Source organism: Ambystoma mexicanum, chromosome 10 (assembly GCF_040938575.1).
Source record: "Ambystoma mexicanum isolate Mex_15411 chromosome 10, UKY_AmexF1_1, whole genome shotgun sequence".
NCBI classification, from domain to species: domain Eukaryota; kingdom Metazoa; phylum Chordata; class Amphibia; order Caudata; family Ambystomatidae; genus Ambystoma; species Ambystoma mexicanum.
In genome coordinates this window covers 849,793,402-849,815,117 of record NC_090932.1, presented here as the reverse complement: position 1 = coordinate 849,815,117, position 21,716 = coordinate 849,793,402, and the positions used below count along the sequence as shown (strand labels likewise).

At 42.3% G+C, this 21,716-nt stretch overlaps 1 protein-coding gene across 6 annotated transcripts in view; it reads right to left on the bottom strand.

Annotated features, from left to right (window-relative positions):
* LOC138491794 (multiple epidermal growth factor-like domains protein 6) overlaps positions 1-21,716 on the bottom strand; it is a 1,495,213-nt gene that overhangs the window by 523,739 nt on the left and 949,758 nt on the right. For all 6 annotated transcript variants that reach the window (XM_069618507.1, XM_069618508.1, XM_069618505.1 and 3 more), the window contains exons 9-10: positions 16,096-16,218; positions 13,563-13,700 (exon numbers count right to left, since the gene is read on the bottom strand). In XM_069618507.1, the coding sequence (XP_069474608.1) occupies positions 13,563-13,700; positions 16,096-16,218 (261 nt within the window). The remainder of the gene's footprint in view (positions 1-13,562; positions 13,701-16,095; positions 16,219-21,716) is intronic.

Below are 21,716 nucleotides of genomic sequence, written 5' to 3'. Positions count from 1 at the left end.
AAAAGCGTCAATATCTTTTTTAAACTTATATTTTTTTCAAAATCACCCAAAATACATGTGCACACTTTTTCTGTGATTGTCTTGTCCTATCTTCCCGAAAGACTGTTAGAACCCAGCCGTGTTCCACACAGCTGCCAATGCCTCACCTGCCTGGAACGGGGCGGATGCTCCGCCATGAGGTGATGCCGGTGCCTATCTCAGCCTGGACGCTTTGGACCCGTAGTCCAGGCCGGTATCTTTACGGGTTGCCATGGCGTCTCGGGATCCCAGACACTCTGGTCTCGCGTGACTTGCCGCAACATCAGGAATGTGATGCATGATGTCACAACGTGAGAGGTTCCTTCCTCAAATTGTTCATGCACATTTCATTTCTATATACGCCCCTGTCTTACTGGAGCTGGCGTCTCGCAGCAGTGAAATTCTATGTTGCAATGACCCGTGAATCCAGAGGTCTTGATAAAAGTTCTTCTCAGGTATTTACGTATATAATTAGGTTTAGGTTTTGTAAGACACCAGGATCATTCACAGGTATTCCTTTACTGCCAGGAGCTTCAGGAAGAAGGTAAGGAAACCTGCTTCTGCATATATGTATATGGCTTTACAGTTGTGTGTTCTTCAGGCAATCATATTTATGTCATATCTTATGTCATTTCTGCAGCTCCTGATTTTCGTGCCCCTAAGTTCCAGCGGGTGTATCTCCAGTAGCACACCTGCCTGGGGGACCAAGTCACACGGGCTATTAATTAGTCAGTTGTGCTTGTTCTTACAGGGAGGTGGAGCACAGCGTCCATAGACTTGAGAGAGATACTGTCACAGTTACTCTCAATCCTGACAGATTGCGAGACCTATTACGCTCTCCTGAGCCATGGACACTGTGTTAAAAGAACTGGCGACAGCTGTACAAAAATTGCAACTTGAGAGGACCACTTCTCATCAGGAGAATGCTTTTCTTTTCCAGTCTATGACGACCTTACAGAACACAGTGGATCTCACAGCCAAAAAATCAACCTCTTCAGGTTCTCTTTGGGGGACTGGTTCTGGCACTTCCACACATTCTGATAACAGACCCCTCATAGCTCCTGACAGTTCACCAGCACCCGAGGATAACCTGGGTGTTCCGTCTCCTCTTATGCCTCTCATTTTGCTTAATTTGAAAAAAATAGCCCCTGGGCTACTCCCTATGTAGATGAGAACTGTCCTCTCTTAACTAACTAACTACAACAGGTTCCTAGGAGCTTTCCAACTTCTGTTTGATAGACAATATACTGTTCATGCTGTTTGTAATGAACTGTTAGAGATTAAACGATGCTCTAGAGATCTTCTTGCCTATATATCACATTTCAAAGAGTTAATAACTCAAACCACTTGGCCAGACGATGCATAGATTACCATCGTCTGCAAGGGCTTAAAGGAAGAACCAAAGGATACCCTTAGCCAGGTGGTAGAACCTCCCGATACCCTTGATGCATATATTTCATTAGTAATAAGGATGGATTAAAGGGCAACAAAGAGAAGAGAGGAAAAGAGACGGTTGAGTTCTCGAGAACTCAATTTCCCAGTTGGGAAAAAGACACTCTTACACCCGAGTTGGAACCCATGCAATTAGGGAGCACTCAACGCCCTGTAACACCCAAGGAAAGAGAAAGACAAGACATCTCAACCTATGCTATTATGTGGTGATTCTACACATACGGTTAGAGAATGCCCCAAAAGAACTGTTCCAAGTCAGGGAAATGGCAAGGCTCGGACTCAATAAGGAGTCCACAGACAAACATTGGATTATCTGATTCCTCTCATGCATTATGTCTTACCATGCCCAGTCAGTCCACACATTTAAAACATTTTGTGGACCTCTGCCTTAATTCACATAAGTGGGAAGGGATCCTAGCTCTTATTGATAGTGGGGCTACAGGTAATTTCATAGATCTCACCTTTGTGCATAATTAAAGAATTCCACTGACATCTTAAAACATCTCTGAACCTATTCTGTCTGTAGATGGTCCTCCCCTTATTTCTGGAATAATCTCATTACATACTAAAGCCATGACCATGATATGTGCTCAGTTCCATCGAGGGACATTGGAATTCGATGCTCTTGCCGCCCCGCATTTCCAAATCATCTTAGGAACCCCATGGCTTAAATTCCCAAATCCTTCCATAGATTGGAAGAAGCAAAAACTCATGCATCAAGGATCACAATGCCCTCCTTCTTGTTCCCAAGGAGATCCTTCAATGTTCACCACTCCCAAAACACCTGAAATGGTTTCTCCATTACCCCCAACAAGCACTAATCATTATGAACCATTTATATAATATATATCTGGAGTACTGTGAGGTTTTTGATGCCAGAGAGGCAGACAATCTACCACCACACCAGGAATTTGACTGTCGAATAGAACTTGTGCCTAATGCAAAAATTCTGTATGGAAGAATGGATGCCTTATCGGAGAAAGAAAAACATTTCCTCAAGGACTACATAGATGTAAATCCCGCTAAAGGGTTCATTAGGCACTCTACGTCACCTGCAGGGACTCCCATATTTTGTATCCCTAAAAAGGATGAGGAGGAACTCCATCCTTCCTTAGACTGTTGCCAGGTAAATGACATTACTGTTAAAAACCGCTATCCTCTTCCACTGATTCAGGTATTGTTGGATCAAGCAAAGAATAGCTTTAAACACACGAAGTTACACCTAAAGGGGGCTTATAACCTGATCCGGATGGCCGAAGGTGAGGAATGGAAAACCGCCTTTCAGAGCACATTTGGTCATTTTGAGTATCTTGTTATGTCCTTTTGGCCTTTGTAATGCCCCTGCTGCTTTCCAGTATTTCCTTAATGATATCTTCAGGGACCTCAAACATATATGTGGTGATCTACCTTGATGACATACTAATATTCATCTTCATATTTACCATGTAAGAGGTTCTACAATGCTTATGGCAACATAGTCTCCTGAAGTTATCAAATTGGACCCCAAGAAAATAAATCTCTTCTATCTTAGAGTGGCCTATTCCCCACTCTGTTAAAGATTTACAGCGGTTTTTAGGTTTTGCAAACTTTTATAGATGATTTATCCCCAACTATTCTGATATCCTGATTCCCCTCAGAGGCTTATTGAAAAAAGGGGCCCGTTATCAATGGACGCCTGATATGGAAGAAGTGTTTATGTTTCTAAAAAGAAAATGCACAGCAGCCATTGTTCTGAGAGTTTCCAACCTAAATCTTCCTTACCTTGTGGAGACAGATGCTTACAATTTTGCATTGGGGGCTATCCTAACACAGACTGATCCGGTCACCAAGAGAAGCCATCCGTTGTAATATTATTTCTGCACCTTTTCTTCTGCGGAGAAAAACTACAGCTTATTCGAGAAGGAGCTGTTGGCTATTAAATAAGCCTTCTTGAAATGGAGAAATTTGCTAGAAGGTGCCTGTGACACTATTACAGTCTTTACGGACCATAGAAATTTAGGGTTTCTAAAGACTGCTAGGTCTATGAATCAGGGTCAGAATCATTGGATACATTTCTTTCCCAGATTTGATATCATAGTAACCTTCAAACCCGGTCATTTAAACCCAAGGCTGATGCCTTCTCACAAGCCTATGAATCAGACAAGGATGAGATGGAAGGTGTGCCTTTCTTACATCCAGACAAAATTGTTGGGGCCATTTCACCCATCCTCTCTTCTTTTGAGGACGCTCTTAAAACCAAATAAACCCATTGCTAAGGCTGCGTTCCTTTGCAAGGACCTAGGTAACACTGAGAAGCAAGGCCTTTTGTTTCAAAACAAATAAATTATGGTTACCTATGCGAACCAGCCAAGAAACCATATTGTCCTGGTGTCATGACCTACCAGGAGCTGGGTATATTGGAATATGAAAACCCCTAGAGAAATTATAAAGGGTTGTGTGGTGGAATAATAGTAGGACAGATACAGTGAACTATGTTATGGGATGTGTGGTATGTGCCTGTGTCAAGGCAACAACCCCAAGGACTGCGCCAAACTCTTACGGTTCCTTGGCATACACGTTCACTTGATTTTATCACTGATCTTACACTTGAGAAGGGTCATACCGCTATGATGACCATTGTCAATTCCTTTACGAAAATGGCTAATTTTGAAGTACTGAAGAGAGTGCCTACTGCCCTGTTTTTTGCTGAGCTATTTGTTCTCCATGTTTTCAGTTTTCATGGCACACCTCGGATTCTAATCACTGACATTGGAACACAATTCCTGTCTCTATTCTGGAGAGAGGTCTGTAAAAGATTAGGAATCCGCCACTGCCTTTCGTCAGCTTACCATTTGCATATGGACAGACAATGCAAGAGAGCCAATCTGACCCTTGGCCACTATTTGAAGTGTTATATAATGGAGAACAAAAATGGGTGGCCGGATCTCCTCCCATTAGCCGAGAGTATCATCCTCTTTCGCTACCTATGCTGAAGTCCTTTGACTATCAAGTACCTTCTATCAAAAAACATGTGTTGCCTCTCTCTTCAGGGCTTTGACTCATTCAGAAACATTTGAGTCTTGCTCAAGACCATGCTCAATGTAATGCCGATAAGCAAAGTATTCCAGCACCTCCGTACAAAATCGGGAACCATGTATGGTTATCTACTGCCCATATTAAAGCTCCCATCCAGCACCAAGAAATTCAAGCCACCATTTATTGGCCCTTTTTCCATTTCCCAGATCGTCAATCCTGTTGCATCCAGTTTTTCAGGTCTCCCTTTTGAAACTGGCGCTCTAATCTAGGATCTACCCCAGGGACCTGTCATCTTCCTGCGGTTAAGACCCAGGAAGAATACGAGCTACAATAAATTGTAAATTCCAGCTACCAGGGTCGTACTCTGCAATACATTATTCACTGGAAGCAGTAAGCTGTCGAGGAATGGCCACTACGTTTTACGTCTGTTTATTTAGGGAATTTGATTAAAAGAACTACCATATAATAATGCTCATCTCCGCACTGTGTCAAGCGTGCTGAAACATTATGGCTATTGACCAGGACATTGCACATAGTACAGCTGTTTCGCGGGCCACCCCCAGGAAAAATTGATTGCATGCTGCAATCTGACCAATCAGACGCACTCTTATTCAGTACTTAATCTGCATTCTAAGAAAGGCATTGAAAGATCGCTGTGACTGCCCATCTGTATGCAGAGGTCCCCTGAGGTAAGAATTGTCATGTGAACTTCGCAGTTCTGACTATTAAATGGTAAGCTCACTGTTAGCAATAGTTGATCGATGGCTGTCACATAATGAGCATCGTGTCACCTCGATAACTCACTTCATGCTATGCTAACCACTCTCCCAGTGCTGCCACCCTTAAAGCTTGTAATCGTCTGCTTCACCTTCCTAACATGCCACTTACTCATGGCCCCCACAACGAACTTGGAACTACCACAGGCAATTCCCAACGCATGCACCACTCATCGGCTCAACGTCATTTATCCAAAACCTGGCAACCACATTACCCATCCACTAGCCCGCAACACTATGCACAGCACACACTCTAAATAACATGGCATAGACCGCTGATCACTATTATTATAGGTACTTGGCACAACAGCCATGAAGCCTATAATTATCAAGCAAATATATGTTCTCAAGGCCGACTCCAATCCCTAATATTAGGCTCATCCGCTAATAGGCTCACCACACTACACAGAGCACTGCTCTAATGCCACATCTAAGAACATTGATGGCTTTATGGCACCTTGCATGCATTCACAACCTTGGAGCTCTTTCTTATGTAATCATGCTACTTGGTTAACCCCCTAACATCGTGCACAGTCTCTCTTGCCAGTAGGCCCGCTGCAATTATCAAAACACCCGCTGAGACAGCCTCATTTTAGACTGCCAACCACACTGCCATATGCCTCATCACTGTGCCCATCAGTGTCTGCTTCTTTAATTGACACTGTACTTTAACAATCAAAACTGGAACACCCAGGTATTTGGACCATTCTCATGTTTAATCCCTTAGGTTGTTATGCAATAAGAGCACATTACCAGAGCTCACCATTTATACACAATCTTGCTTTCATTACACATGGTAAGAGCAACGTATAAACATTACCATACAGGAAACACACAGACTGGTACACATACCTCCACCACTAACCAGACCATCTTCCTTCTCTTTACTTCCCTTTTTTTCTTCTTCGTTCCTGCGTGCTACTTTTCATTCCTCATGATTTGCTTCGCTGTCATTCATATCTATTCAATCATGCCAATGTTTATGTAACTGCAACCTCTTTCTATTACTTGTATTCTTGGGATCAACCACAACCAATGTACACTTGGTTCACACACCACAGTCAACCTAACACAACTTTGCAATGGCCAAATAACGTGCATCATGCCCATCATTTTTCATGTTTTAACATAATAACGGGGTTTTAATTTCAAATGTCACCAAACTACCATGACTGACACTTTCAATGCTGTTCGCTTAACACAAACTCACTCCGGTTTCAAACCACTCAGGTGTTTGCTTCCGACGGTCATTGTAAGCCACCTCTAGTTCTTTCACCACAGTAATGAAAAATACCCATGTTGGGTCGAAATACGTATTGACTTAAGTGTATTAATAAATCTCACAAAACACAAAGTGTTAATTTTTTTCATTGACTCCTTGAGAAAAGGTATTGACTCTTCCCCAATTGACCAGTTTGCCTTCAGTCAACGGGGGCCTGCGGGGACCGGAGAGGAATTTCTTCATAGGGGCAACCGCCTCAGATCGCACGTGTTTGTAGCGCCACTCCTCGCAGGAAACTCTGCGGTCTTCCAGCTAATGGTGGAAGACGTTGAGAATCCAAGGGTATGGATCTTGAACCATCCGCATTGATACCAAATTGTGCAGCAGCACATTTTGGGCGTGTCTACACGCATAATGGGATTACCATAACAAACAGTATTGGACCCAAATTACTGGACAGACTCATGGCAAAGTACTACTTTAATATCAGTCCGATGAAGTAGGGTAATCTGGCGAACAACTAAATGCAGTCCACACACTCACACTGATAGTTTGGTTACACAATGGCTTTATATCTCCAAATGCGTGAGACGTCATACTACATGGCAAATAATAAAACGTATCAAGTTTAGGGATTGGTTAGGGGAACATATCTACTTACAGAGTCTATAATTGTTAGTTACTTCATTGGCTGCTCCTTCTCTGGTAGAAAGCCTCGATCTTTCCTCTAACTATGTCTAATACAGATTATAACTATAACAGTGGCTCATGGAACATTGTATGCTCACTGTTGCATAAGCCCTCACGATAGGTTGACATCCTCTCCCAACCTTGGACACTTGGCTCACTAGCAGCACGTACGCAAAATGAAACTCACGTGTAGATATCAACATCAGGCTACTACCCACTTGCCCAAATAATCCACCATCTCTCACCAGCCAAGGCTTCTCCTTTGTAGTTGACCTTGTGGACTGTTCTTGCTCTGGGAATTTCAAGGGAGTTTAGGTACACCATTATCTTTGTCTGCAGCTTAATAAATAGGGCTTGTTTTCGTGTTCAGAATCACATGTGAGGAGACCATGATTTTGTCCATTTCAACCTTTTATTTAGTGCTATTTTATTCAATTACTCCTCTTGGTGTATGGACACTTGGTTGCTCTACGTCACATAAGCTTTCTGAGTCTTAGAATAAGCAAAGAAGAATACATATACAAGTGAAAAGTATTAGACAATCAAAGAGAAATGTGTCTTACGTACATAGATTATCCTCTTGACCCCCTTTGTGCCTTGCAATTATTCCTTGATGTGGCATCCTTGATCTCTGGTCAGCACCTATTTGTTGTTCGTGCATGGGTTTGTATTTCCATCCTCTGTCAGCTTTGCAGCTCTGGTCTCTCTCCTTCAAGCTCTTCACTTACTATCACTGAGAGCCGGTGTCCATCTTTTTAACATGGCTGCTTCACTCGTGTTATGTTTTCTACTGCAGCAAGCTTCTATATGACTCATCTACCTTGTGTTTCTGCATATATGCATTCACTACTCATTTAGTTACTTGTCTTCTTTGTATATATGGTTTCCTCTTGTATGTATGTTTTCTTCAGTTACATCTTCATTTTTAAGTATTCTTATATCGTTTCAGCGCATAATTGTATCTTCTCCTTAGGACTTCACTTTGCACCTGTCAGATCTTCTTTACAACTCCTCGATATTCAGTGGCGCCTGCAAATCTCTTGCTAGCACCTCAGTATGAGGGTGCCTTCGATACAGTTGTCTGACTGCATAATGTCTCGCATACACTCTTTGCGGTATTGGAATGATACCTGGTGTCATGCACAGTGTCTTCCTGTTATTTATCCAGTATGATGGAGTTGAGGGGAGGAGTCCGTCAGTGTCATACACGTCTGCTCCTCTACATTCTGATTGATGATATATACAAAGTAATATTATTTTAATCACAGCACGCCGGATTACCCAATCTATCAGTTTCCCAGACTGTTCAATTTTCTGTATTAACCTCTCCACCCCTCTTGGTGGGGTTATTGGTGTTATTTTTAAAGACATTACCTTGTCTGAATTTATGTTTTCTAAATAATTGCTGCAATAATGGCCACAGGTTAAGGTTACCATGACTCCGAATTATTTAAGCAATATAACCCGGCATTACCGGTAGGGAAATGCCCCCAGTGCGATAGTTAGAAGTCTGAGTGAAGCAAGGGCTTTAACGTAGCCCTGGGGTCATTACCTTACTGGTAATGCCCCCCTCTGAGGGTTCTATTGCTATTAGTAACCTGGCACGTCATACCGGGGTACTATTAGTCACTTCTCCCTTTCTATGGCGGCCATTGAAAAAAAATTAAAAGTAACTAAAAAAGATGGCCACCATGGAAGGGGAAGAAATGACTACATGTAGTCCCTTCTCCCTTTTTCCCTTTCCATGGCAGGCATTGAAAATAGTAAACAAAAAAGATGGCGGCCATGGAAGGGGGAGAAGAGTCGGTATACCGTTGTTTCATCGACAGTTGTTTTTACAACAGTTTTTTTTAGTACCCTTTGCTGAAATAATTCATTAAAATTTTGGGGGAGGGGGCAGGTAAGGGGTTGGGGGAATAGTTAAAATTGGTGAGGGAGGGGAGCCTGGTGGTGAGCCCCCCTAAAATAAAAAATAAAAATGTTGACTTATTTTGGCAAAATGTATTTGTAAAAATGCCAGTCGTAAAAATTACTGGCGATGAAATGCATAGAACCAAAGGGACTACACATAATCCCTTCTCCCTTTTCATGCGAGTCATTGAAAAAAGTTAACAAAAAAGATGGCCACCATGGCGGCCAGGATGCGGACGCAACTAGCCTGACAAAAGCTTTTTTCGGGCTGGTAACGACTCAGCGAGGGCCAATGAACTTGCTTGTTACAAGCTCACTGAGCCTCGCTGGGCACTATTCTGGCATTTGTACTTTTTTACTTCCAATTTGTCAAATGCCTAGATCTGCATATATATCACTATACACTATATATGCATAAATCATCATTTTGGTCCATCTTGATAGCTTTCATACTACCAATAAGAAAATTCAAATATAGAAAATGCTTAATCTTATTTGTGCCAAGTGTCATCTGAGATTGTCTGCACTCTTGTGTCAGTTGAAACTAAGGGAACGTACATAATGACTGTTACTGTCACTCATGTATGTCTTTTCAAAAACAAATACTTTGCTAAAGGCACGGACGAGCATAAATGTAAACAAGATTGAGCAATGGCATAATCGCACGCACGTGTTACGTGGGGACGTCATAACACACTTATTAAAACAATGGGCACCATTAGAAACGCCCTGAATCGTAGCAGAAAATCGGAAGGACAATCAAATCCATCCGAAATTGTAGTTCAGGTAAATATTTACTACAATATCTTTTGGTAATTTAGTTAGAAGTGCTTATATTTAGAACTATGAGGATATCACCTCAAAGGAAAGATAACATTTTATCATAATGCATTGTAACTTTAAAGTCATAGTGTATTGCAGTGAAGGTCACTAGTGACTAACTAGTCACAATACTCAGATCTATTGGGCCATTACCACTAAGATAAACTCAAGCTAAGGCAAATAATGACCATCATTTCTTCTAGCAAGCATGTTAGAGGTTTCTACACTTAAAACCACGAGGCTATTACCTCGAAGAAACCAGGGATGTCATTTAGGGTCGCCAGGGGGTCGTCACTGCGACCCCTGAGGTCTCCCTTGCTACCCCTACACAAAAACTGAATGTTTTTTTGTTTATATCAAGTTCCTGGGCTGTGGCCAGCACCATGTGGCTCTTTGCTTCTGCAGTGGCTGGCTTTCTTGTTCAGGCCTCGAACAGGGGGTTCCACAAGTCTAACACTTTCAGCAGTGACCCTAAACAAGAAAGAATAGGAATACCAAACAATGTGTCTTTCTGGAATTCCATACAATAATTGCTAGACTCATTAAGGTTTATTTTAGGCACACTTCAGGTGTGAGTCACTGATGTAGTCTGTTCTTAAATACCTCAACTCAGCCTTTCATCCATCTGAGGTCGATAAATGGGTACCAAAACAGGTTGGGTGATGTTGTATGTACTCTATATAAAACGCTTAAGCGTAAGTGCTATTTAATAAAACATCCTCATCATTTGGTTTTAAAGATTTTAAAAGAACTTAACAGGAACCTAAAAATGGTTCTCTTCATAGTAATAACGTGTAGATTTATTTCAAAGTCCACTTTCAGAAAAATGAAGAAGCACTTTTTGTCACTAAGAAAGTCTTTTTTTCTTCTAGTCTTGCAAGCTGTAGTCATGTTCAATAACGGGTATTTTCCCTTATGAATAATTACTGAATTCTTAACTATGTTCACCCATCTCTAGATAAATACAAAATTCAATCATACAAACTTGACGAGAACATTGCTAAAAAAAATGGCTCAGTTAGCTAGCAACTATTCAAGCTAATGTATCCTGCATTGTCTTCTTCCACTGTTCATTTTCATTTTGCTGCAGCTTCTGAAGCTGCTCTGTGCCACCTATTTGCAAGCAAACAGCTGATTGCCACAGGAAACTTTATGGTTATTTATGATTTGCTCCTAGCACTGCTTTCTTGTACCACCTGGGCTGTTCATTCCTCTCTTGCACATCAGGCTAGGTTCCCTTTACCTTCAAATAAGAGAGGGAGGCTACATTACTGAAAAAGCGTAATCTAGACACTGCACAAATTGTCAGATTTCCATCTGCTTCCTTTCTCTCATTTTTAGAAAAAGCCAATGAACGTGGGTTCACTACAGAGTTGCACGGCCATATTGTATCATCTAACTTTAAAAATATTCAGCAGATGCCTTTTGTTCTGTGAGCGATTTTGGGCTTGTCCTGTTGTCTATATTCGACAATCTTTGCATTGCTTCTGACGTTGGCTGTCTCACTAGCTTTGGCCCTGTTGGAAAGGTTGTCTGCACCGGCACCTTTAACTACTCACTGCAGCGATATTTCATTTTTATTGTGCATGAACTAAATCCTTAACCCCAATGCAGTACAAGTATCAAGATTTGCACCAACAAGTTGTTGACACCTCAAAGTAGTTGGTTAAGACGTGGGATACTATTGTAAGGTGTCTGAAGGAGCATAGCATAAAATAGAAAAATGTAAATCCTTCGTGTGTCTGGGCCAGGCATGTGAGACAGGGAGCAGGAACATGTCTGGCGTTTGTGTTTCCATGCAGAGGGGACCTGGGCTTCTCCCATTGGTGGCAGTAACTGACTGATTTGCATATGGCCGGACCCATTTTGCAATGGCGCAGATGGGCTAAAAAAACAGTGGTGTGGAAGGTTGCCCCAGAGCAATTCCAGGGGTTCAGATTAATTCAAAACCTTCCACCCATACATTTTTTGGTTTAGACAAGGAGCAGTAACCAGACTGACCCAGGCAAGTACGAAAGAAAAGGATGTTCTTCATTCTTAGTTACAGCATAACAGGTTAGAGGTGGGAGAGAAGGTTACTAGCATCCACTCTGGTCCCATCTTCACTCCAAGTCCCCAACCGTCTTTCTTGTAACCTCCAGGTCTCCCAAGTTCCACATACCTCATCACATTCCAGAAGGCCTCCCACTGCAGTCACAAAGACACATGCACTCAGGTTACAACAATCCTGTTGCATAAATTGTGCAAAACGAGTCCAACAACGGGCAAATGCCCACAGGGCCTCCCTTGCTCTGTCTCTCTCGCATTAAAAACAAATAGCCAGGGCTGCACATGACTTACCTGTGAAGCTTTATCCTTTTAACATGACCCACCATCAGACTATTTCGAAGCAGGAGTGATTAGCTTGAGGGGCACCAGCCTATGGCTTGGGAGGGCCAAAACCCTCCCAGTTTGAGGCAGAAGGAATCACTCCGCTGTGTCACCCAGCCAGGCTACCTGACGGCAAGAGCCTGTCAAATGTCTCACTTTGGAGAACCGCATGTATGATTACTTTGAAACAGTCATTAATGTGACTGTGGCAACAGCAGCAGTATGCCTTACGCACAGTGGCAGCAGACAAAAGCCCACCCAGGCAACATCAATAGACACCCACTATGATGAAACTAAAGGCTTATCTGCTGGGTTCAGCTTTTAAATGGTCCACGCCTTCAATCGTAAGCATTGCCTTGTTTAAGTAAATAGCCGTGAGTTGGGGTGAAATATACAACTAATGGGTCAAAGGAAGTCATAGGGCCAGATTCTCAATGAACAAAGAGCATCTGAATGACCTCCCCCCCCCTTGCACATTTGCGCAAATAAGGGGACACATTTAAAGGCACATCCCGAAATCACAAATGTGATGCACTTTTAAATGCCCTGAAATGAAGGCCACCCCCTGCACCATTTGAAACTGGCACACGGGGAGATGCAAATCATGACAGGGGCATATCTGACAATAGCAACGGTGGTCACACTATTCAACAGTGGCCCTCGTAAGTGAACCAGTGCGGAATACAATAGGGGGTGCCCCTGTTTTCAGAGTGCATACAAAGAGGACAGTAGGACGGGATGAAGTTCTATCTACAGCTACGTGAATTCCCTCTAGTACTAGGTTGCGCTGGTCTGCCGCTTATCTAAAAGCAGACAGAATAAGGAATGGAAATTTACCAAAATTCTAGTATGCAACTGAAAACAAATAGTGTTTGAGGGTGGGTCAATCGCACAATGGGTTTAATGGGCCCACAGTACCAGCTTTCAAAACAGCCACCCAGCCCCTCCTCCAATGCAAATGTTGATGCTAGCTCCGACCCAGCGATTAGTGATGGAAACGGCTAACTGTTCTGCCACTTTTTTCTTAGAATTATATAAGGTTTTAATAAGTGATTTAGTGTGATTGTTGGGTTATTAGAAATGATGGGGTACAGAACATGCAGCAAGCTGTCTGAAACAATGACCTTGTCATGCATTGCACTGCACAGTTAATTAAATAAGCGAGTCAGGGAATTAGAGCGACTCAGACGCTCTTCTGGTCAAATAGATACATGCATGTCATTCTTAGAATAAACAACATTTATGATGATGAATTACAGGAGAAGCACCACATGGAAGTGATTTACCTGTGCATCTTTTCTCATCTGAATCCAGGGAGTAACCGGGGTTGCAGGAGCAAGATGGCCCATTGGTCTTGTGCTCGCAGTGATGATGGCAACCACCATTATCTTTTTCACAGCTATTAACGATTTCCATTTCAATACCTAATGGTTAACAATGAATTGTTGCAAAGATCAATCCCAAAAGATTTACACAAATAGCCAGGAGAGGAGATGATGTTCAAAATAAGCACGTTAACAGAAAATAACTTAATGAAATGTGCTAATTTGGCATAATGCATAGGTGTTATTTTATGGACTTCAACTTTGATATAACAATATAATTGAAATGCTCAGTCTTTGGGTGTAAGTGTTGCACGTGCATGCCTTTTTGCTAAAGTGCTCCGAGTCCAATCAGAGCTGCAAGTTCTGTTTCTTCTAGTTATCTTTCTTTTTTTTCTTATATGTTTGGTCTCATTTCAATAGGGATGTTAAATATTAGAGGTGTGTTAAATATTTTTGGTAAAATATGAAACTCACCATGTTCGATGTTTTCTATTCAGGAAATTCGCCAGCAGAACACATTCCTGGATTCTGATGCTAGCTCGGTTTAGTTTTCTGCATAGATCTGTACCGGCCCAATTTCTAGAGGCAAAGTAGCCAGTCTAGTGTGCTATTCTTAGTGTTCAGGAACCACTAAGGAGTCGCCTTTTACTTGACCGTGAACATTAAAAGGCTTTTCAATTGGCCAGCGAGTCTTTGAACAAGACTGCAAAATAACATATTGGAAAAAGGTTACAAGAACAAGTTTTGCCAATGTTCACGTCCTTACTTCTCAATTATATCACCAAATGAATCATTATCGACTGTAATTTATGTATCGATAGGAGTACTTGGGAAGTATACAGGGTTTAGTGATAGCTGTGTTTTTATAGCTGGTGTCCAGCTTGAAAGGATTACTGGGAGACTAGATTTCACTGTTCTGTAGTAAAAACAGAGTTCCAAGGAAGGAGAAGCTAAGGCATTGGGGTTAATTCTGAGTCGGGCGGTCTGGTAAAAAAGTGCTGGTATCCTACGGTACCAGCACTTTACTGAACCGCCCGACTACGGGAGTGCCGGTGGAGCAACTGCGTTACCTCCAGCTGCTGGAGTTAAGCCAGGTGCCCTACCATCCAATAAAGTCCTCATTACCACCACCGGCAATGCCGGCGGCGGTAGTGATGGCAAATCCCTTCATGGAGTCTTGTGAGACTCCATGAATGGGGATTTACACCGCTCCGCCAGACCAGGTGCCGGTATCCAGTCAGCTCTACCTCCAGGATATTTGCATACTCAGAATGAGCCCCACTAACCTGACAGGAGGCAGTGACTGCATCCTCCGTTGTGGGTGTACTCCCTGCTCAGACACATGGAATCTTGCGTCGTCAGCCCTTGTTCAAGAACCACACATGCACAGAAATAAGTTTGAGATGTGAGCGAGAAGTCAGTTGAGTCAGGCAATGTGTAGTGAATGTGTTACAATAAGAATGAGAAGTTTGGGCCACACAGTTTATAAAAGAACATTAGAAATGTATAAAAGTGGGAGCCGTTGTATACATGGCTAGAAATTGTAGAGGGTACAGTAACACAGGGTTAAAAGTGGGTAGGTAGGGACAAAGGGTTGGGAAGGAGCCATGTACACGTCCACAAATGTATGTAAACGTATACTAATAGATATTTTTTTTAAATTGCAGAGGCTGAAAATGTCAAGAATTTTTTTTTAGAGCTTTGTAAAACACTTTTAAAAATTGCAGTTGGTTAAACTTTCAGTTTACCAGTGTACATGACATAAACCGTATTTTCCTGTTACATATTTTATAGGACAATGGGCCTCATTACAACCTTGCCGGTCCGGAACAACGGTACCGGTAAGCTTACCGGCACTGTCGTTTTTGGACCAGCAAAGTACAAGTCTGCAGGCTGGTTGCCTTTCCGCCCACCGGGTCTGCCCTGGTGGGCGGAACGGCACAGGCCAGCAGACTTTCATGGAAGCACCTGCACCATTATTAACAGTGCCAGTGCTTCCATGGTCCCCATTCCCATTGAGTCCTATGGGACGCAAATGGGAACGGGGACTAACAATTACTGTAATGGCCTGGTGTTTCCAGAAAGTTAGGCAGCGGTAATTCATCACGAGTCCGGCCGCAGCCTGCCGGTTTTACCGGCACGGCTACTGCTGAACTTGTAATGAGGCCCAATGTATTGGAATTCATGTGTATGCAAGCCCAATAAAAATCTATTTAAGATTCAATCTAAATTGTCACAAATAGATCTTAAGAATTTACATGCTGAACCATTCCATGCATTTTCCTAAAAGGGAAAAACATGTATTTTTTAACATTTAAACTGATCATGGAATTTAGCTATAAATGCATAGTTTTTGTGATTTCAGCACGGTGGTCAATAGTGGTTTTGTTTTTATAAGCCAACAATAAAATAATAGCTACATAAAAAAACAATGAAGGTAGGATGGTTTACTTTGATAATGCTAGCTTTTTAAATAAAAGGGCATGTCACTTACGGTAGCACTGCTTTCCATCTGCCCCCAGTTCAAATCCAGGATTGCAGACACAGCTGTATGATCCCAGTGTATTCACACACCCATGGGCACATCTGCCAAGGTCTTCCTCACATTCATCAATGTCTGCAACAACGATAAAATGTAATTGAGCTTTTCTATCGGGAGACATGCCAAAGACCACCCCTCCAAGCACAGGGCCGGGGGGTTCTGAACCCCTGCTGCTGCGGGTCGCCTTGCTTCCTGGAGAAACACATTACCCCCGAATTATCCTCCCGGCAAGGACAGGGGACATGGTTTGTTCAATGTTACACGTTTGTAAACACAGAATTAACTAGATAAAGCAACGTTTGAAATGTCTGCAAAGGTTATAACAGCGATTTTTCAATGAGGTTTTGACAGAGTTGTTTAGATCTCAAAATAGATTTTCAAAAGGGATATTGTCACGATTGTATGTTACACATAGAAATAATTTTCTCGCTTCCTAAGTCTCAACAGCATACGCAATGACTTCACTTTCAGCTCTGTTGTAGCATGTGCTATAAAACTGTATACTGTGTGCCTCACGGAGCTGAGATGTTTGGGCCAAAAAGAGCTAGTACGTTCTCTCTGGCCGTTAGAAACTTAAATAACTTAACACGTGTCAGTAAGGATTCCTGCCTGAGAAATGTACAGAAACGGGGTTAGAGAAGACCTCCCCTCAGCATTTGTTGAGGGAAACATGCAATTCAAATGATGCTTGACCCAATAGCATCCTCGGGTCAGAGTGGACCGAAGAAAACCCTTTTGGACTGCCTAGAATATTCCTGGTGGGTATCCAAAATATCTTTAACATGCAAATGATAACACACTATGAATCAGTTAGCACCTGGGGTCATGGAGTCATTCAATTCCAAGCCTAAAATGTTAAGAGTCATTACATTTTGGGAAGTTAAAATGCTTACATGCGTAACATTTTGGAAGTAATAGACTGCCATGATTAAAAATAAATCCTGCTTTCTGCTTTTAAGGGCCGAGAACAATAATGTCAACAAAATTCCAATTTGCAATGAAGACACACAGCGCCTCATCACAATTTGGGTGGTATCCTGGTGGTAAATCCGCCGGGATACCAGCCAACGCAAATAGCATTACCGCAACTCGGTCCGGTGCTATTAGCGCCGGATCCCGAGTTGTGGTAAGGCTGCAAGTCCCCATTTTGTTAAGAGTCCATAGGACTCTATTGGGCATGATGGGCGCGATTACCACCAGTGCTAATAGCGCTGCAAATTGGCTGAAAGTGGCAAGATTTACCTCCAGCTGGAAGCTGGAGGTAAATCTACAACTTCCCACCCAAACTCTGGATTGGGCAGAGTGTTAATGCGACAGTGAAGCTATTATTGCCGTATTTTTACCGCTCTGCCCAACCTGTGATGAGGCCCACAGAGTGGCCACAGAGTACTGTGGCATGGCCTTAGTGAGATGGACAGGGAAAGTAAAATACCAGCAGCATGCTTACCTCAGAGTCACAACAACTGGAAGTCAAACTTTTAACTCTGTGCAATGTGTGTGTTCACTTCCTTGCACCTATTTTGTATTTTTTCTCCTTCTGAAATTAAGCATGCCCAAATGGAGCATAACTGAAGTGCCGCTCCCGTGTCCTCAAAAGGCAGCAACAAATAAGGATTGGCTCAACAACTTCCTCAACTAAAATCTACACATACGGCCCATCTACATCCACCTGGAACCCAATTAGGCTAAAATCTCAGAATGAGTAAATCAACCCTTTTCCTGGTTGGAAAAGAACTACCCATGGTTAAATGTCCCATAAACAGAAATAATACTTCTTGAGGTCAGTATGCACATCATGCCACTATATAGATGATTCCCGATCCTGATTTTAGCCCCAATCAGCATCGCAACAGAAAGACTGGGTGCCAACCTTGAGCTGGACCGTCCTTTCTTGCTTTAAATCAATGATGTGACGAAGAACACAATTTTCCCACTCATGATCCTAAGAAAGGTTCTCCCACCACTACCATGAAATATTGGGATCAAAGTAAAAAGAGGATTGGTGCAATCAATGGCATAACAGGGGCTTCCGCAGCCCCCGTGGTGCAGGGGCCCTATGCTGCCCATGCCCATTGGGGGAGCACAGTGGCGTTTGGGGGGGGGCCCTCAGCATGGACTTGCAGCAGTGCCCCCACATTTTGTGTTACGCCACTGGGTGCAATACCGCCGTGACTACTGCATCAATGATTATGCAGGAGAAGCAAAAAAGATGATAAAGTTGCATAGAATTAAAAACACAAGCAACCAGATATGCCAAAACCATAAGAGATAAAATTACATCACCCTTACCCTAAAAATGGTCCACAGACATTTTGAGTAACAAGCAATATATTTCACAAACCTGTGAACAGGGATCAAGAGTTGTGTAACTTCCACAAAGGTCTAGCATACGTCCCAAAGGTGGCCCCACAATATACACCAGTCTGGCATTTGCAGAGACGATCCAACTAAGTTGTGAGGACGGTTACTAAGGGACCTGGGCTCTGAACAATAAACCGCATTGGACATGCAAATTCGATCAGCACCAAGTCCACAAGTCTTCAAAAGGAATCTGCAATCAATTATTTTTAACAGCGCCTTCCATATGTGGGATCACATCTCAACACATATAGCCCACCTGCATGTTAGCATCAACAATGACCCACACCCAAAAACATATCATAAGAACCTGCAAGCAAAGCCACCAATAAGATGACTGTCCACTTATTTCCAAGAACAATCTCCACAGATCCCCATTCAAGGGACATGAAAACTATTAAGAAGTGACCAGGACAGACTGTCAAGACTATCTGACGCAGTGCTCCATATCTGATACCACCACATGTTTCCAACATAAAATGTATGACCTCCCTTGGAACTGCAAAGAGGCAGCTAAGCAAGATTTATATATGCATTGCACAACAGCTAAATAAATAAATGAATGAATCAGACAGATCAAGCTCTGTGTATACGGGCAGTTTTAGTGTCATGCCACGTACATATGCTAGGATTGGTCCAAAGGATGCAAAACTCTACCTGTGATCTTCTTTGGCATACTGGCTGGGCCCTACATCCTGGTTATCAAATCACATCATGGTCAGATGGGCAATTGTTCATCAAATGCAAACATGGGGGTTGTCCATATGATTCTCTACAGTATCACAATTGAACAAAGGGCACAATGCTTTCTACAATGAAGAATGAGGGGGTGATCTTTTTGTGCAATCACCACTGATTGGCCCCCAAGAATTCTCAGCGCAAAGGACCATAACATTCAAAGCTCATCTTGACAAAATGCTGTTACATTATGAAGAAACCAGGGTTATAATGCCACAGGACAATGATTGTTGAAAACTGATTGCGAACTCCTTAACTTTCCACGTCGGAAATGTCTCATGTTGTGAATTGATCTGATTGTCATTGTGGGAAGTGTTGAAAAGCTCCTTCTAAATTTTGATACAATTAGGATAAAGAATGCATGATGGAACGCTTCATGGTCTTGTGGCTTTTAAGGTTTTATAGACAGGTAAGGATGTTTATTATTAAAAAACTCAATGCTCCCTATTTCATCGATCTCTGAATAATGAAAGGCTTAGTGGATTTGCCAGGATTCAAACATGTGACTATGCCATGGGAATTCCCTGATGGTGAACTGGATCAGTTGGTGAAACTTAGCACAGCAATAAAAGACCTGCAGGTTTGGGGTGATTCGAATTTGGAGAATCTTTTCTGTTGAATGATGTAGCTCGGGGTCTGTTTGTTTTAGAGAGGACACATAACTGGTGATGGGATGCATAGGATCATAGAACTCTGTTTGGATTGTGGCATGCAGATTATCATCAAAAAGCAGTTATTAACTATGTTCCAATGGTGTCTTACATTTTCACTTGACAAACGAATGATGGGTCTTCACTGGGGTCATCCAGTTTGGATGAGAAATGTAAATGGCCATTGTGTATGTCCCTGGGACAGAATATGAGTTTTGTTTGTGGCCATTCTGTGTCTTCCGTATACCTTAGAATAACGTTGCTCTTCAAATGGCAGTGATGGCCATGGCCCATGGTTAAAAAGACACACTATCCTTCAACGACCCAAAGCCTGCTGGTCAGTGGGCCAACTCATGCATCTATCCCCGTCCTTAGTCTGTATCTTGTAATTATAAAGAGTTCCGACAACGATTTAGACTCCCCATATGGTATCTCACCTGCGCCAATTCATCTTGGACTACCGCTGGGGCTTTTGAGTAAGTCTGTCTGTTGTACAGTGAAGGAGAATCTTGCCCTGTACTTTGTTCTAGTGTATATAGTTGTAAGTTCAGGGATGTAGTTTATAACAAAGTGGTTGTTGTTTTAATAGATGCCTTGAGGTTAACGAAATAGATATATTGTTAATTTGGTATGTTCCATGTGTTGCTTTTTTATCTTGCTCTATACATTGTATGTTTTTGTTAATGACACTTTTGATGTATTTATTTTTACCTTGTTCTACTTATTTCATTTAACGTTATTTGTATTGTTTGCCTGCTTAATGGATTTAGTTTCGAATAAAGCATTCATGACTGACCACAGTTGCCGGAGGTGAGGCCAGCTCAAGAGTACATGAGTATATCCAGGGAAAAACATAACTGTTCCTCAATTCTTCTGGGATTGTTTTGGGTTGCTTACCTACATGAAGGAGGATTTTGGCGACAAAGCTGTGATAATGCAATTTTAGGAACAAGTTTGGCATACTGGCTGGGCCCTACATCCTGGTTATTAAATGGCTGTGGGAACACACAACTAATGACACAAAAATGAATTTAAAAGGTTTTTTGAAAAGAAAGTGAAACATGATATGATAGGAGGCTATTGAATGGAAATTGTTTAGGATGGCTATAAAAGAATTCTTGAGAAAAATAGTGCTTGAACTCAGGATTATAATCGAAGGACAGGAAACAAAAAGGCTTTTTGAAAGTTCCAGAGAGGAATGTCTTCTGTTAAGGTCACCCTAGTATTCAGTCCTTATTACTTCTTCTGGGGACCACAAGGCTTCTCAGCCAATCTCAGGATTTAGGGCTTAGAAGCCCTCCCCTTTCTCTAGGGCTCTCCTTCTTTCTGTTACTTATTCACCTTTTTTGGGCCAACTGGCTATCCCCCTCCATTCTTTTACTGGAGAATATGGGTCCCTGCTCAGCCTTCCGCATCCTGGGAGATAGTACCCTGCTCAATAATCCACACAAAGTGATATAAAGCACTGCTCACTCTCCCAGTGATATATAGTGCCCTTTTCACTCACTATTGCTTCACTGTAGCACATCTGTCTTCTGGGATCACAAGGCTCTCCATTTATGCTACACATCCCATCTTTCATTTTTGGTTTCTGGATGTCCTTCCTTGGCTGTCCTTCATCCTCCTGTGGTCCTATTCAGTGGATGGGCTGCATATTTCATGCTGAGAATATTTCCAGGCTGTTTTCTTGCTTTCTTCCCAAATAATTATGCCGGTCATAGAGCCTCGAGTTCAGAAGCTGTCATCCAGAAAGGTGGTGGAAAACCACCTTCCTGTCTCTGCTGTCTTGGTTTGACTCCATCTTTGTTTCCGTCGTGGGATTGTTCA